The sequence below is a fragment of the Lutra lutra genome, chromosome 17, assembly GCF_902655055.1.
Source record: "Lutra lutra chromosome 17, mLutLut1.2, whole genome shotgun sequence".
Lineage (NCBI taxonomy): Eukaryota > Metazoa > Chordata > Mammalia > Carnivora > Mustelidae > Lutra > Lutra lutra.
This window is the reverse complement of record NC_062294.1, coordinates 61067-78315: the sequence shown is the minus strand read 5'-3', so window position 1 is coordinate 78315 and position 17249 is coordinate 61067. Positions and strand designations below refer to the sequence as shown.

Sequence of the window (17249 nt, the reverse complement as noted above, 5' to 3'; positions counted from 1 at the left end):
GAGAGGCACCTCCTGGGCCCATGGTACCCTGACCACCCCCTTCCTTGCTGCCCGTCCATCTGTGCTTACCCTGCCCTCCTCCCCACCTCCGGGCCCCGGGCAGCACTCATAGAGCCCAGGAACTGCCGTGGCCTTAGCCATGCTGGTGCTGACTTTATTGAGCCTGAGATTCAGCTGCTACTGGAGAGGGCGGGTCAGACTCCCCTCAGGGAGCATAACTGCTGCCCTCTCTTGGGGTGCCTCAGGGAGCTGTTGGGATGGCATCGATGCTCACAGGCCAGCAGCTGGCCAGAGGCGATGGCTCGGCTGCTAGCTCCCCCGATACGTGGTGTAGGACCATGGACTCAGCAGCAGGGGCACGTGGAATCTGTGGGTCTCATTGGTGATGCTGAAAACCACCTGAGAAGCAGAGAAGGCACCGGAAGAGAGTGAGGGGTCTGTATGCAGCAGGTAGCCCGGACCATGGGATGGAGCCCCAGGAGCCAGCTGGAGCTCATGGAAAGTGGAAACCTGGCCAGGGCTGCGATGGGGCTGAATCCTCTTCAGGCAGAGCCATCGGCTCGAGGAACCTAAAGGATCTACCGTGAACAGTGTCAGCTGAGTGCCTCTGTCCTCAGGGGCTGAGTCACTTCTGGCCCTGTGCCCCACAGCCTTACCCGGGGACAGGGCAGGGACGGGTGTGTTGTGGTAAAGGCCCTGGATACCTTTCTTCTGGGAGCTCAAAGCAGGTGAACTCACTGTCACACCCTAACCCTGGGAGAGGTGGGAGGGGTGGGAGCAGCCTGCCCCTGGCAGGAAGCCGGGGATCACGCGCCTCCACGCCGGGCGCTCACCTCCACGTATGGGTAGAAGCTCTCCTGGCCCCTCTCCTTCCAATAGCCCTCGGTGTCAAAGGACAGCTTGTAGGTGCCCGCTTTCATCGGGCCTGGTGGCAGGAGCCCCGGGCAGCGGCCATCCGAGTTGGTGGAGCTGGGGAGAATGGAGGGAGGGATTGGGGAGGAGTCGCCCCTGCCTCGTTCTCTAGGGTCTGCATGGCCAGTGGCCTCGGACACCCCCAGAGCAGGACACAGTCCGGGGCCCGGGGCTCTGGAGCAGCTCAGGGACACTGCACTGTCTTTTTAGATAGAACTCCAATACAGAGAAGCAGAAAAGTAAAAAAACAAACCAAACCTATTTTATAAGCAACAATCCCTTTATATTGGCATGTATTTTTTACAGAATTTCTCTACACATAACTATGCTTATTTGTAAACTTGCGAAAATACCCTAGAATGGATTGTATTAAACATACTGTTTGATAACTTGTACTTGTCATTTAATACAGTGTGTGTGGCTTTTCTGGACCAGTAACTACACCCACACCCCAGCCGCATGGTGGCCTGTTTGTACTGCACAGAGTGTCCAGTGGAGGGCTCTGAGGGCCTGTCGCTCTGCTTACTGATTTATGTGCCCCTCCCCCGCCCCCCCATCACCTCTGGAGAGCTCTGGCACCGTTCCCACCAGCTGTGATTTCGAGTTTCTGTCCTGTACCACAGTTTATTTGGGGGTTGGGAATGGGTCTCTGTGACTCCCCAGGGGACTCCATGGATTCTTTAAGGACCTGAGCGGGCCACTCAGATGGGACCTGGACGCCCAGTGTCGGTGAAGGGCCGGGGATGAGCTGCATGCCCTCAGGCTCTGACCCTCTGGGGCCCAGCCACCCACTCCCACCAGCAGTGGGAGCCTGCCTCCTTCAAGAGGCTCACAGGGGCAGTCCCAGCGTGACCAGGCCGCGCCTGGGCTGGGCCCGTCCCCGCAGAACCTGAGCCTTGGGTTGGGGCCCAGGGCTGCCAGGCGAGGCATGGGATGCCAGTGTTTACTTGCCTCTTGCTGCCTCAGTTTCCCCATCTATAAAAGGGGTAGTTATAGGGCCTGCCCTTGGGCTGGAGTGAGAATAAGAAGAGAGGTAAAGGGCCCAGCGTGTGGCCTGGCACAAGGTTACCTGTTAACCACGGTGACAATGAGGCCCTTAGGTTACGCCTTGGGCCTGAGCCAGCCCTGCCCTCAGGGAGAGGCGCTGGGGGTGTGAGGCCAAGGGGACCATAGCCCAGTGGTCAGCAACACCATCTGACCTCAGAGCCCACACTCACTGGCTGGCTGCGTTCTTCTTGCCCCCCGGCTGGACTCAGGTCCTGCCCAGACCTCAAGCCTACCTTTTCCTCAGGTCGGTCCAGTGCTGGCCCTGGTCCTCAAGCCTGGACAGACAGAGGCAGAGGCCCTGGGCCGGAAGCCCTGAGGTGGTGTCCAGTACGTGTGTGGTCAGTGGGCTGCTGCTCGGCTCCATACCTCTGCCCTGTGCCGCGAGAGAGGGACAGGAGTAAGCTCGTAGGCTCCAGCCTTGTGTCCACAGTGGCCTGGAGATGGCAGGCCTAGAGTCAACAGCCGGCTGCTGGACCCTGGAGGTGGGGGGCGGGCGGTGCCCAGCAGTTGCTGAGTCAGCCGCGGAAGGCTGTGCGGCTGACACACTGGAAAACAGTTGATAAACAAGGCCGGCCAGCCCCTCACCGCCCCACACTAACACCTACTGGGGCCCCCTTCCCTCCACCCAGGCAATGAAGGGCGTCTCCGCACAGAGGGCCCCCTTCCAGCGGATCCCAGCAGTGGGTGTCCAGCCCCGGGGTGCTCGTTCTCCCGGGGTCCAGCTCTCTGTCCGCCCCCCGCTCCAGGGTCACCCGGGACCTTAGCCCCCGGCCGCTGTTGACGAGCCAGGAGCCCCGCGTCCGGGCCTGCCCCCTACCTCCGAGGAGCCCAGGTGTCGCTGGAGCGCCCGCAGTCTCGGAGCGGCCCGCATCCGTCCCCCCACCCCGAGCGGGAGCTGGTCCCGGGGCGCAGACACCTCCCCGCGCCCGCCCTTGGCCGGCGCCTGGCCCCTCCCAGGGCCGAAGAGCCACGTGTCCGACCAGACCCAGGTTGGGGGGCGCGTCCCTCTGGCGGGGAGGGCGGCTCCACCTCGGGGTCCTCCTGCGGTGTCTCAAGGGCTTCGCTGCATGGCTGGGGATGAGGGCGACAGGGGCTCACACACCTGCGGGGGCCGCGGAGGCTCCTCCCAGGGCCGGAAGTGGAGTTGAGGGCACCTGCGGGGGGTGGGGCTTGGGGCGGGGCTGGGGCGGGGCTGGGCGGTCCGGGGGGCGGGGTCGGTCGGGGCCCCGGGCGCAGGGGCCGGGGGCGCAGGGCCGGGAGGTCGCCTGAGCGCGGGAGCCGGACTGCCCACCACGACTCCCAGTGCTACGTTTTGTGCTTTGTTTGTTCCTCCCCTTCCCCGGAGCAGTTACGGTTTCCACGGAAGCCCCTCAGAGGGCCGGGTGGGCTTTGCCGGTCTGGCTGCCCCGAGACACCACGCAGTGGTGCCTCGGTGTCCTCTCCTCCCAGGCTGAGATGCGGGTCCGCGCTCTCCCCCAGCCCAGGGAGGCTCTGCCCGCCGCCGGGTTCGGGCCTGGGCTACGGCGTCGGGAGGACAGGGGCAGCCGAGCCCCCAGAGTACACGTGGGACGTCTTAGGTAAGGTAAGTGGTGAAGGGCAGCTGTTACGCCTAAAATCTGGGAAGGTCGGCACCACCGTCTTGGTCGGCCGGTTAAGCTGCTCCAGGGATGGGAGCTGTTTTCTTCCTGTCCAAGTGCATTTTCTGACTCCTGGGTGGTGAGCAGGGACCACGTGGAGGTCACGCCACAGACCCCTCCAAGGCAGGGAAGGGGACCCTCAGAGCAAAGGTGGAAGTGTGCAGGCCTCGCCTACTCTGGAGGTGATTAAGAAACACCTATTTGAGATTTACAGGCAAGTGATGTGTGGGTGGGATTACGTTTATAGGAGAGAACTGGGAACAGACGCTCACCCCTGTTTTTGCAAACACCCATGGGTACAGGAGACAAGAAACAACCAGACTGTCTGCCCTGGGGACAGTTAAGTCAATGAGCCCTTGTCAAGGACCAGCATGTCCTGCAGTTCACGAAAAAGACTGAGGCCCATCTGTGTGTAAAGCGAACAGCGTCCTGGGGTGGCGAGGAGGCGGAGACGAGTGTGGCGGCCTGGGTGTCCACAGTGTGACCCTGTGTGTGCTCAGCTTCTACTACATTACAAAGGTTTGCTCCCTTATTCCTCACGACAGCTTCATGACGTCACTGGTGTTATCCCCATTTTCTAGAGGGGGCACAGGGAAGCTCTGTGTTAGGGTATTTTCTAGAATGATGCACAGAAGACTACACTAGTGACCGCCTCTGGGATGAGCACTTGTGGACGGGCTTAGCTCGTGCCCCTGTAACTCCCTTTCTAGAGACATGATAGTCTCTGGCCCAGGAGAGAACTCAGTGGTTGGGAGAGAGGGTGGGAGAGCAGGAAATTGTCACAATTCCTTCCAGGGCCTCTCTGAGGCCTACCTCCCAATCCCGTACCCACCAGACAGAACGGCAGTGTTTTGGGTCCCTGCCCCTTTCACAGGAGACTTGAGACCGTCAGCCCTCTCTGAGGACCAGGAATATTGCCAGGACATTGCAGACTCTGGACACTTCTCTAATGAGAAGATGGCAAGGTTTCTTTTGGCAGCTATAGGCAAATTAGAATAAAGAGCTTCTTCTTCAAGACCCTTACCTACCAGAAGGTTATCACAAGAAGTATTTAAATAGCCCATCTTTGGAGTCAAAACAAAATTACAGTAAAATATGAAAACACTTAAAAATGATAAAAACATTTGCAGTGTGAGTGTTAACACCTCGAGTCAGTGCCCCATGTTTCAGTGAAAGGTCATGGTGCTCTGTACTCACAGCTGGGAGCTCTGGTCCCCTCTGGCAGGTGGAAAGGCAGTGCGAGTCTGCTGTTGGGCCATCTGGGTCCGAGAAAGTGAGGAGAAGCGTCCCGGTGCCCGTGGCAGGAGGTTGCCCTATGGAAGGAGCGAGATGGAAGAGGTCAGACCCCACAAATGTGCGAGCTGCCATGTTTCCTCCAGCTTAGATGCTGTCTCATGAGATCAGTGTCCCTCCGGTGCCCCTCCCCATGGACCGCTCACGGCTCGCTGAGCCACCCGGGAAAGAGTCTGCTTCATCTTACCATTTACCTCTAATCTAACTGCAAACACAGCTTCTCCACTGAACTCCCAGTCCTCCCTGGGTCCTCAGGCCTGGGTCTGGTCTGGCACCGTCTGCCAGGGGCTGGTGGTCCCAGGTAAGGTCATCTGAGCATGGTGTTCTGAGAGTGTGTGTGTGAGTGTGACAGTGCGTGTGAGTGTGTATGACTGAGTGTGTGTGTGTGAGCCTGTGTGCTCTGTGTGAATGTGAGCGTCGCCTGTGGGCATGGAAATGGATATCTGTCCAAGGGGCGAGCGTGTGACACAGCACTATATGGGTGCCTTTGTCCCCTAGGGTGTCTGGGGGCAGACTTGCTCCTCTCCTCCCCGTGCTGATGGTGCTGTGGCCCCCAGTGCCCTTCACTGTGGTGGAGCGACCAGGCTGGACCCCTGGAGTGATTCCGCTCGGAGGCCCAGACAGCCTTGCTCAAGTCCTTTCTTGCCCCTTGGGATGCTGGTTGGATCATTTCGTGTCCTAAAGTCTGTGTTTTCATGGATGAAACAGGTGAGACAATATGGTGGGTCCTCTTGAGTTTCTGGTGGACATGAGTCGAGACGATGTACACACAGCTTAGCCCCAACGTGGAGCTTAGCATGGATCAAAGTGTTTGTGTGGCGGAGGGAAACCTTCAGGCCCTTACCATCGTCCACAGCTATGACAATGGCCGAAAATGTGTGGTTCTCCATGTCATCGTTGTGCAGACTGGCTCGAGTGGAAATGACGCCTGTTTCTGAGTTGATGTCCAGCCAACGGCTTGGGCTGTCCCACATCTGGTACCTGAAATGCATAAACCCCCATTCCTAGAGGGCTGGGACCACGTGTCCCTCAACCACACTTCCGATCAGGTGCTGAGAAATTTAAGTCTTCCTCTGGCTTGTTCTCCAGAGATGTGGCTGAATTTCATCCCTGGGTGCCTTGAGCAGCCCTGAGCGGGGGCAGCAGGCCATGTTGCACCCATGGTCCTACCTGATTCTCTGACCCTGGAGGCTGTCTGGGTCCTGGGCCCTGTATGATGTGATTTCCTGGCCCACAACCACATCCTTGGGCACTTCCACCGTCTTTATTGGGGGCACAAAGACAGGGGCCTCATTCGTGTCCAGCACGTCCACAGTGACGGTCGCAGTGGCTGTGGGGAGAGATGGTGCCAAGGGCACGGTGTTCGCCACTGTCACGTAGAGGATGTATCGCTGTGTGGCCTCAAAATCCAAGCCCTGAGGAACACAGCAGAGGGGTATCAGGTTCTGGGGACTTGGCTGGCCTGCGAGAGAGCACAGGCCCTGGCCTGTGCCCCTGGCCTGTCCCAAGGGCAGGTCACCGCCTGGGATGGCAGGACAGGGGTGGCCGTGGTCGAGAGCCCTCCACGCTGAGCCGGCTCCCAGGGACTTCACACTTAGCAGAGCCATGGAGAGGCAGACTCTGGTTAAGATCTCGGCTCTGCCGTTGGTGGTGCAGCCCAAGCAGGTGACCTTGCTTCTCCGTGCCTCAGTTTACCCACCATCAAACGTCTGTGATTGCAGCAACTTCCCTGCTGGAGCTGGTGTGAAAATTGAGTGTGAGGACAGAAATGGCCTGCGGCACTTGCCGAGACCTTGTGGTTGCTGTTTTATTATCCTCAGACTTGTGAGAGGCTAGTGGGCCCTGAGCAGCATTCTCCGAGGGCATCCCCAGGTGGCTGGGCCAGGGGTCAGTGGAACCGGACCCATCTGATGGAGGCCCTGGCCCCAGCCAGGCATGTGGTTATCCCCAGGGGTCCCCTCGCTCCCTGCACCAGGTAAGACGCAGATTGGTATGTAAATGTCCTGGGATGTGCCCATGGTGGAATTCTTGGATTTTAGCCTTTCTATCCCCCAGGCCAGTCTAAATGCTGCCTTTGGCCTTCTCCGTGTTTATTCTAAGTGTCCCAGGATTCTGGGGCCAAAAAAGCCCATTTGGAACAAATAGCAGCCAAGTGCCTATGCTCCCCACCCCCCGCCTCCTGAGAAAAACCCCTCAGCCCAGCAGAGGTTCCTAAGGTCCTTAAGGTTCCCCTTCCCCCATGACTCCCTCCCTCCCCGCCATCTTCTCGTTTCTCTCTCTCTGACCGTTCATCTTAGGTTTGCAGATGGTTCCAGGCCCCCCTGCCCACTCTGAAGACTGCCTTCACTCTGGGGACCTGGCTTCCTGCCTCCAGGAGCCAACCAGCAGCTTCCAGGCCAAGCGAAGTCTCCACGTGCGTCTCAGATGAGACGATGCCAGGGCATTGCTCAGAAGGATCCGGGGGCCTGAGCCCCTTTGTTTGTGAGACCCCCTCTTCTCTCCCCACTTTCCATCCCACCATCCCCCCTCAGCACCCCCAGGGTCCCTCCCACTTTGGGGGGAACCCAAATGAAGACACATGTCCCATTTAAGCTCTATGGAATCATCCTCGGTTAGTATTTTTCTGGGAGAAAACAGTTACTTAGGCAGCACTTCTGAGGTAGATCCGGGGCCATGGTGCGGCCAGGGGGACACAAGGACCAGAGAGGACCACTGGCGCAGCAGGAAGCCCTCCCTGGGCAGCTGCTCTCCTGGGTGAAGAGCGTAGTGTGTGCTCCATACCTGTCCCAGAACTACGGGGTCACAGCAGCCCCCTCCTTGGAGCTCACACCCACCTTGGCTGTTTTCAAAAGGCCGTCATTGGTCTTGGGGTCTGTGGTGACAGTGAAGAGGCGGGCTCTGTCATTCAGGATGGAGAACACAGCCTTCCATGCGGGGGTGCCCGGGGTGTCTGCGTCCTTCACTTTTAGCCTCACTATCCCGGCGCCCACCTTGTTCTCAAACACCTGGCCCGCGTACTGCAAGGGAAAGACAGAGGCCCTCGTCCCTGGTGTCCCGTGTGGGGCCTCAGGAAACCCACAGCCTGGGCCGGCCTTGCTGAGTCCACGGTTCTCCAGCAGGAGGGGCCACAGTGGAGGATCCCCTCTTCAAGCGGCATCTGTTGGCTAGAGCCAAGTGCCAGCAAAGGCCCCGCTTCAGGCTACGGATGTAGGCAACGGGGCTCTGACAGCTGGGTGTCTGTCTTCACCCTGGAGTCAAGGGGCTGGAAAGCTGACCCCACGACGCCCAGGCTCTGGCAGCTCCTGTCCCAGGTGGGCATCAGCTGAGGGGCATGGGTGCCTGGGGCCAAGGGCAGCCACCCCAGACTCTGTTCCCAGGGGCAGCCACGGTCGTGGGGACTAGCAGGAAGTGGGGCCTGGAGTGGCTCCTCCTGCCTGTCCCCTGCCCCTCCCTGTCAGGTCCTTTCCGACTCAGTCTCCAGAGGGAGCAAGTGTCTCTATCGTTAAGTCCGGCCTGTGTGACTGTCAGAGGAGCTCCCACTGAGACAGCTGCCAGGCTCCAGTGAGCCTCTGACCCCAGTCCCTCGGGAGCAAGGCCGGCTTCACTGGTCATGACTGTTCAGGTGATGGCAGAATTCCGACAGCAGCCTCTCGTTTCAGCTGCAGGGGATGCAGCCTCGTGACTCTGCCTCGAACAGGACGGTGCTGCAGGTGGCTGATAAGGAAATGTCCCGTGGAGGAAGGGACACGGTGAGTGTGCAGATAAGCCCGGGGAGACCGAGTCCGGCTGCAGAGGGAGAACTGAGGACAGGCAGAAAGTGGGACAGAGAGAGTGAGGGAGAGGGACAGACAGACAAGGTGGCCTGACTCCTAGCGGTTTCCAGATTCTGCTTCCCACCCCTCGTATAGCTCAGCTGCACCCCAAACCCCTCCTGTTTCTTTCTTTCTTTTTTTTTTTTAAAGATTTTATTTATTCATTTGACAGAGATCACAAGCAGGCAGAGAGGCAGTCAGAGAGAGAGGGGGAAGCAGGCTCCCCGCTGAGCAGAGAGCCTGATGTGGGACTCGATCCCATGGCCCTGGGATCATGACCTGAGCCTAAGACAGAGGCCTTAACCCACTGAGCCACCCAGGTGCCCCACCCCTCCTGTTTCTTTACGACAAATCCCCTCTATCCTTTACTTATCCAAACGTGCTGTATCCCCTTTTCCTGAAGAATCCTTGAGTTGGTTCCTGCCCTCTGGGCCTAGGGGCTCTGCATTCTTACCCCATGAGATCTAGGGGGCTCCCAACCAGAGACAGAGCCCCTTCCCCAGCTGCAGGGCAGTCCCATCCCGCCTGTGTCATGAACTCCGCCTTCCAGGTTGCTGCTGGCCGAGAGGGCTGCCCTTGGCCCAGGAGAGTGTGACCCGAAGATGGGGAGGGTTCTAAGCTGTCTGAATCCTGACACTGCTGCTCACACAGTGACAGACAGGTCACGAGGTGTCCGCTCGATCTGCCAGGACTCACCTGAGTGGGGCTGAAGATGGGAGGGCTGCGGTTGCTCTGGGTGACTGTGATCACGGCTGTTGTTGTGGAGCGTAGGCCCTCCCCTTGGAGGTCGGCAGCCTGGACCGTCAGGGTGTAGGCAGGCACGCTCTGCGGACAGGCACGCAGCAGTCAGTCCTGGGGTTCTCGAGGCAGGCTTGGATCCACCCGGTGGCACCTTGGGAGTCAATATGGGACAGCAGAGGCAGCGAACCTGGAGGGCCCTCCCGTCCAGGAAGTAACCGGCTTCCAGGTCACTCGAGAGAGACCAAAGTCCCTGCCTTCTCCTTGGCTCCCCACATACAGAAGCTCACTGTGCGCGAGTCAGACCATTCCCTCCCAAAGCCGACCCAGGAGGAAAGTTTCCTGGACTGGGATCTGTCAATATAATCCCCAGCACTAGGCATTTATGGGGCTAGTGCTTATGGGGGCATGATGCCAGTACATTTCTATTTTCACCAGAAATGTGGTCTAGGTTTGTGGGAAACAGAGTCCTTTCATTTCACTGGTTCCAGCAGGTGTCTTGTTGATCACATCTAATTTACCCCAGCGACTACGCCAGGGGCGCAAAGCCAGCCTGCCTGCACCAGCCCATGGACTCCTCTTCTTCTTTCTTTTCTTTTCCTTTTTTTTTTTTTTTTTTTTTAAGATTTTATTTATTTACTTGACAGAGAGCTAGCACAAGCAGGGGAAGTGGCAGAGAGAGAGGGAGAAGGACGCTCCCCGCTGAGCAGGGAGCCCGATGCGGAACTTGATCCCAGGACCCCTGGATCATGACCTGAGCCGAAGGCAGACGCTTCACCACGGAGCCCCCCAGGTGCCCCTGATAAATGCCTCTTCTGATTGGTTGGCTCATGTTCTAATTGGCCAGCCCTCAGTTCTGACTGGCTGGGAACGTGTTCTGGCTGGTGGGCTGGTGTTGGTTCTGACGGGCTGCTGCCCATGGCTTAGTGGCTGGGGCTCATGTACATGTAACTGCTGCCCCAGAGGCCCCCGAGGCCCCCTGACCTGTTGGTCCAGCCCAGTAGTGAGCACAGAGATGACTCCCGTGTCCCGGTTGATGGAGAACATGTTGGAGTGAGGCAGCGAGGGGTCCTGGCTGAGGATGGCGTAGGCAATGTCTGCGTTGTATGTGTTCTCGTGGTCGTCCGCGTCCGTTGCTGTGATTTGCATCACGGATGTTCCTGTGAGGACAGAGGGGAGACGAGTTGGTAACCTCAGCAGGTAACTGTGTTGTATTGGCCGGGCGTTAGAAGTTCATATAGAAACCCAAAATTAAATGTGTTCCTTTTTTTTTTTTTTTTAAGGATTTTATTTATTTATTTGACAGAGAGAGATCACAAGTAGACAGAGAGGCAGGCAGAGAGAGAGAGAGAGGGGGAAGCAGGCTCCCCGCTGAGCAGAGAGCCCGATGCGGGGCTCGATCCCAGGACCCCGAGATCATGACCTGAGCTGAAGGCAGCGGCTTAACCCACTGAGCCCCCAAGGCGTCCCAATGTGTTTCTTTTTTAGTCTCTTCACTAAACAGGTGATAAAACCTCCTTATCAAGGGATATAAGTTCTAGTTCAAATAATTCACCAAATTATTATAATAAATTCCAGGTGATTTGTTTACCTTTTCCATAAGTCCTTAGGGCATCTTTAAAAATTGTTGTATTTATTATTTTTGTTTTTAAACATTTATTTTTTTTTTTTACGTAATGTCTACACCCAATGTGGGGCTCGACCTCATGACCCCGAGGCCCGAGGGTGAGAGCTGCTTTGCTCCATGGGCTGAGGCAGCCAGGCGCTCTAGGGTGTCTTTTGAACAATTTTTAAATTTCATTTAAGTTTTAATTTAAATTCCAGTTGGTTAACATATGGCGTAAGATTAGTTTCAAGTTTTCGAGATAGTGATTCCTCACTCCCTCCCTCACCTGATGCTCATCAGGACACACGCACTCCTTCCTCCCCATCACCGGGTTCCCCAGCCCCCAGCCTCCCTCCCCTCCGGTGACCCTCTGGCTGTTCTCTTGAGTGAAGAGTCTGTTTCCTGGTTTGCCTCTCTTTCGGGTGTCTTCTGACATGGCTGTCATCGTGGGACCCTTGTCCCTCAGGTGCTGCCATTCTGTCAAGTGCTTGAGGGGAGGGGGAGGGGCTGTTTCCTATCTTATCTTTGCAGCTCTTCCCCTGCCTCCCTGTCCTCCTTTCTCCCCAGTCATTGTCAGGGAGTCCCTCCTGTTTGCACACTGGTCTCACGGCCAGAGCTGGAGCCAAGCACACGAGCCAGATGGAGAGAAGCATGAGGGGTGGGCAAAGGTGCATCCTCGTTGCCCGAGTGTGGTCTACTGCGGTACCCTGAAACACATGTGTACCTCATGTGGGTGACTGGGGGCAGCTGGTGCTGGCAGGTGACTGGGGTTTGTCGGAGGGCAAGGCAGCACCAAGGTAGAAAAGAAAGGGGAAAAGAGGAAGAAAGCTTTAGTGGCAGCTACTGGTGGGCTGCGGGGGGAGAAGAAAGCATCTATCACAATGTCCTTTCACGTGAAATACCTGTGACTTTTGGTTTCATTTATCTATAGTCCCAGAGAATGAGGACCTCAACATTCCCACAATGTCAGGTTGGAAGCTGTGGGCACAGGGGCTGTCGGCATCGCCTACAGTCATGCCTGGAGGTCTAACTCCTCAGTGGGCAGTAAGAGCCAGCTGGAACCAGAGTGTCCCCTGGATCAAGTCAGGTTCTTGTTTGCAAGACCACAGGTTGGGAAATATGTGGGACAGTCCTCAGGGAGAAGTGGAAACTGGCACAGAAAGGGGGTGTAGAGGGGACTGTGAGATGAGAACGGCCACACGGTAAGGGGGGCTCTGTCCAGGCAGTAGTTAGAGAGATGCCGAACCAGCAAAGGCAGACAGGATATAGAGACAGAAGTGAGGTGACCACTGGGCGTCTCTGGGACTTCTGGGCCCAGAAGGACCTTCTTGCTCTATGGCCCTTGTTGGCCCCTCCTTGTAGGATGCTCTCCGCCTGTAGCCCTCCCCAGGTCCAGCTCTCTTGAGGAAGCCTGAGAACATCTCTGTTGCTCGAACATCACCTCCCCACTCAAAAGTCTGGGCAGTCCTTGATCTGTCTGTTCAAATCTCCAAGTGGGGCCCTTCCTGCACGGGAACCCGGGGTGCAGGTCGCCGGGAAGGTGCCCTGGGCTGTTGGTACTTTGATTTCCCAGGTTCTTTACATTTTTCCTTTTATTATTGCCGTGCGTCACCAAAACCCTGCATTGTTCCAATTAACCTGGGTAGGCTCCTTCCATCACAGACCCCTCAAAGACCGCCTGGGTGAATTCCGGCCTGTTGTCGTTCTGGTCTCTCACTGTGATCACAGTTTCCATTGGGTCCTCCACAGCATTCCCAGTCGAAGACACAGCATGAAGGAACAGCTGGAAAGCAATAGAGGTGCAGCAGAGGCACGTGGGAGCCACCCTGGCCAGTGGGCACCTGTCCCACAGAAGGCCCATTGCCGCGACAGCCCCCTTTCTACCTTCATCTCGCATTTGAGTGCTCATGAGTCTGGGAAAGCAGCTCGCACTCCAGCCCCGGGGATGCCCCGAAAGGCTGCGTCTGTGTCTCCTCGGGTTTTTCTCCCGGCGATGCTCAGGACACAGTGCCAGCCATCATCCCACCTACCCTCTCCCTTTCCCACCGAAGGTGCCTCACCTGGGCCTCCCATGCAGCTGGGTGGGATCATGAGGATTTGGCATTTGACTTCTGCGGCCTGTACCCACCCTCCCTTCCCAGGCACAGAAGGGGGGCCTGCCTGGGAACTCGGTCGGACCCCCAAAGAGGGCAGTGTCCTCGAGAGGAGAGCAACCTGAGGCTTTGTTTGGGTCTCGGTTTCCCTCCGAGGGGTGTGGTGGAGAGTCTTCTGGACCGAACACCCCAGAGAGCTGTGTTTAAAGGCTGCTCAGCTAACAGGTGCTGAGAACTCACCCAGAACTAGATACCGTTCAAAGGGCTTCACGCATGCTAACAGCACAAGGAGGCTGAGGGGGTCACGACCACACCCAGGCTACAACAGAACTCATTCTTCACTTTAAGTCCCTGATTCCTTCCCCTGCTCTGCCTGCCTCCCCACTCTTCACTCTCCTGCACTTGGACTGTAACAGGGGCTCAAATATGGTCTCAGGTGTAACTTCAGAAATCCACGGGCTGTCTGAAACACCTAGAGAATGAGAGGGCTGCCTTGCCGCCAGCTCCCCGCCCCTGAGGCCACGTAGAAGACACTCACAACATAGTGGGATTCCTGCTCTCTGTCCAGGGGCCCCGTGACCTTGAGCCACCCTGTTTCTCTGTCCATGATGAACACGCCACACGGAGGCTTGTCAGCGCCCCTGCCCGTGATGCTATAGAAAACCTGGATTTCCTTGTTCTTGTTCGATTTGACCTGAAGACAACACAGAAGCAGAAGGGCCAAGAAGAATCCCAGACCAGTGCCAACCCCTCTCCATAGGGAACCCCAGAACAAAACCAGAGCTCTCCCTTTGCACTACCTGAGCCACCGTTTTGGGGTACGGGCCTCTATCATTCTCTGGGATGGAGATGGGAGGGACAACCCAGTCTCTCTTTTGCCTCCTGGGACCAAAGTGGGCATGAGGGAACGTCAGCACCTTCGTGTGGTGTCCAGAGGGGTTACCCTAGAAGGACAGGAGGTGAGGGGCCCTAGAACGGTCCAGCGCAATGAAGCCGGCCCTTGTAAACACCACACTGACCTGCTGGAGGGTCTTGTTGGCGTGCAGACTTTCCAGCAACAGCCCCAGCTTCTGAGGTATCTTGGGCGTCCCCTTACTGGAAGGCGTCCCATGGGCAAAGAGCTGCCAAGCCGATGGGAAGTAGGTTAAGGGCACAGGGGACAGGCTTTGGGACAGGGCCTGTGGACGGCCCAGATGTCAGCATTGTCCTGTTCTTCTCTGCCCCCCCCCCACAGAAAACAAAGGCCTCCACCTCCATCATGGCCTCCAGGGTTTCCCATCACCTTCCTCTCTGGGGGAAGGCTGAGAGGGGGTGCCCTGTGACATCATGGGAAGGGTGAGGTGGCGTGAATGTCTTCTCCCTAAATCCCAGAGACCGGAGAACTTTCTTGAGCCCTGAATGCAGTGTGTGTTTTAATCTATACCAAAGCCGGGCCCCCAAACGGGTCTACAAACACTTTCTGGAAACACCTTTTGTGTCCAGCAGCAGAGGGTTGGTTCAACCACAGCCCAGTCCTGCTCATGATGTAACAGTGAAGACTGCAAGGAAGGTGCTCAAGACACTTTGTCAAGAGAAAGAGGCCTGTGAGAGAGGAAGGGGCTCGGCTGCTTTCCAGGGAAAATGTGCAGTGCCGAAGTGTGCATGGTTGTCTGTGTGCAATGGACGGAAGGCTTTAGTGGGCTGTATTAATGGATGTTCCCCCAGACTAATAGAGTTATCATACTGGGTGCTTTTTATTTTCTGGATTTTCTTAAGTGTTAGAAACATAACAACGGGATATTATCAGAAAAACGCCCCAGGAGAGTTGCCATTAAGTATGAGAGCTTGCGAAGTGAGGTATTAAAGTGCGTGTACCAGAATGGTGCAGGATTTTTCTCTGGGTTTGGAGATTAACAACCTCTTACATTAAAAAAAATATTGGGGCGCCTGGGTGGCTCAGTGGGTTAAGCCTCTGCCTTCAGCTCAGGTTATGATCTCAGCATCTTGGGATCGAGCCCCGCATTGGGCTCTCTGCTCAGTGGAGAGCCTGCTTCCCTCTCTCTCTCTGCCTGCCTCTCTGCCTACTTGTGATCTCTCTGTCAAATAAATAAATAAATAAAATCTTTAAAAAAATATTAAAAAAAACCTGCCTTTAGTACTTTTTAGTTTTAGTACTTTCAAACTTTGAGCAGTTTGAACTACTGTTTTTGTAAGTGGGCTGCACACCCAGTATAGAGTGCGGGGTGGGGCTTGAACTGCCGACCCTGAGATCAAGACCTGAGCTGAGATCAAGAGTCGGATGCTTAACTGACTGAGCTGCCAGGTGCTCCAAGCAGTCTGGTCTTTGAAGACAGCCCCTGAGGAGGACACTCCTTCCTCAGGGTAGTTCTCTACCTTGGTTCAGAGGCTGATTCCGGCAGGGCTCCCAGGACCGGGGCCAGACCTGCGGCCGGACAAGGCAGAGTCCGGGGAGCAAATACACATTTATTCCATTTCAGACCGGTTGGCCATCATGTGTTGCTCGGGCCCTGGTTCGGCTTGTCCCCACCCCTGTAGTTGAGGGTGTTCTCGCCATCCTGGTGAGTGACGCCCTCACCTGCCCATCTCTGGTCCCTGAGTAGGCCGGCAGCGTCCTTACCTGGGTGGCAGACAGGCAGAGCAGAAAGCAGGTGGTGCCGGCCATAGCTGTGGTGGAGCGGCGTGTGGTGGAGGCCACTGCCACACTGCCCTGTAGTCTCAGCTGCTGATGTCCTGTGGTCCAAGGACTATCGACCTGCCCGTCCTTGGCAATCACAGTGTCAGGGGAGGGGCTGGGAAGCCGGCAGGTGCAGAGGCCAGCCCGTTGTCGCAGGAGGAGGACCTTGGCCTCAGCTAAGCACTTCTTGGCTGTCCACCAGGGCACGGAGACTCAGACTCCCGCCAATGTCAGCCCTTCCTCTGAGCCTTCTCTTCACAATGAGGATGATGGCTGCTAAGCAGATGACGCTTGGGCGGGGGTCTCAAGGCCTAGCTCCTGCACACGAGGTGACCTGAGATTGTGTGGCAAGGCTGAAGTCACTGTGGGCATTGTACGCTGCCATTTTCTCAGCACAGCTCAGCCCTGTTCTCTGAAGGGGGAACTGCACCAGGTGTGGCTGACAGGACGTGGGTTTGGGAGCCCTTCTTGGAGGCTGGTGGCCACCCTGGGAATGGGGTTTGTTGCTGAAGGGGAGGAAGAAGGAACAGACAGGCCTCTCCTCACCTTGAACTGCTCAGCCTCCCAGGGGGAATTTACGTCAGTCCCGGGGGAAATGGAGGCAGGAATCACCTGGCACTGGGTGGGTTCTCCTCCCACTAGGTTCCAGGGCAGTTTCTCTGCTGGCATTACTGCGAACTCTGCCCCCTTGGCAAGGGGTCATGCAGAAGTCCCAGAACATGGAGGGTTAGGGGGATTTCTCAGCATATGCTGTGTTGGGAAGGGAATCATCCCCTTTCCACTTCCCCCACAGGGAATGAAAGACCCCAATATGCACCTTCCTTTACAAAAGCATACAGGACTAGAGGAAATAGTAATGAATATTTATTGTTGAAATCCACACAGTTTATGTAGAGATTCTTGCAAAGCCCGGCACGGGGAGAGGGACAGAAGGGTCCCTGTTCCAGGTCTGGGGTTTGGTGCCCCCCACGTGGCCCGCACTCCTTTTGGTATCTCCTGGGAAGGTTGAGGTTTGGAATTCAGCGTCCATGAAGCCATTCTAGCGGGAACTGGAATGAGCTCTTCTTCCTCAGAAGCAGGGAGGTCACTCTGGCAGGAGCGATGTGACAGTGGCCCTCATCTGTGTGTTTCCTAGAACACCATCACCTCCTCTTTGCATTGGAAGTGAGTTCTGGTTCTAAGAAAAGCTGTCAGCACCCTCGAGTGCCCAGTAGCGGATGCAACATACTTTGTGTTCACCTCCTGTCCTGCTACCTCCCACCTGTTGTGTCTGTGGAAATTCTGTGATCCCGGGGCACTGTGGACCATATACGTGAGTGGGAATAGCCAGGAATGGCCGATGCTGTGCATATCTTTCCTGCTCTGTTGTCCTTTCAGACTTTGCTTCCCATCCGTAAGTTTAAAGATAAAATAATTGAGAATTTCAAGATTGCCTCG

General features: G+C 56.7%; 1 protein-coding gene and 1 long non-coding RNA gene across 3 annotated transcripts; one reads left to right on the top strand and one right to left on the bottom strand.

The window, feature by feature from the left end:
- Positions 1-123: 123 nt before the first annotated feature.
- LOC125089117 (cadherin-1-like) lies at positions 124-15852 on the bottom strand. Its single transcript, XM_047711008.1, has 14 exons — positions 15756-15852; positions 14158-14259; positions 13939-14082; positions 13677-13832; positions 12684-12828; positions 10424-10599; positions 9398-9526; positions 7724-7906; positions 6060-6304; positions 5734-5870; positions 4794-4909; positions 2193-2332; positions 834-969; positions 124-399 (listed from the first exon to the last, which is right to left on the bottom strand). Exons 1-14 carry the CDS (start codon positions 15798-15800, stop codon positions 310-312), a joined length of 1944 nt encoding a protein of 647 aa, XP_047566964.1. The 5' UTR covers positions 15801-15852; the 3' UTR covers positions 124-309.
- LOC125089123 (uncharacterized) lies at positions 3178-7758 on the top strand. Of its 2 annotated transcripts, none has more exons than XR_007123864.1 (3): positions 3178-3541; positions 4822-5597; positions 6710-7758. It is a non-coding gene; the product is annotated as an uncharacterized LOC125089123 (long non-coding RNA). The 2 variants fall into 2 exon arrangements; XR_007123865.1 differs by lacking the exon at positions 3178-3541 and adding an exon at positions 3739-4074.
- Positions 15853-17249: the final 1397 nt, after the last annotated feature.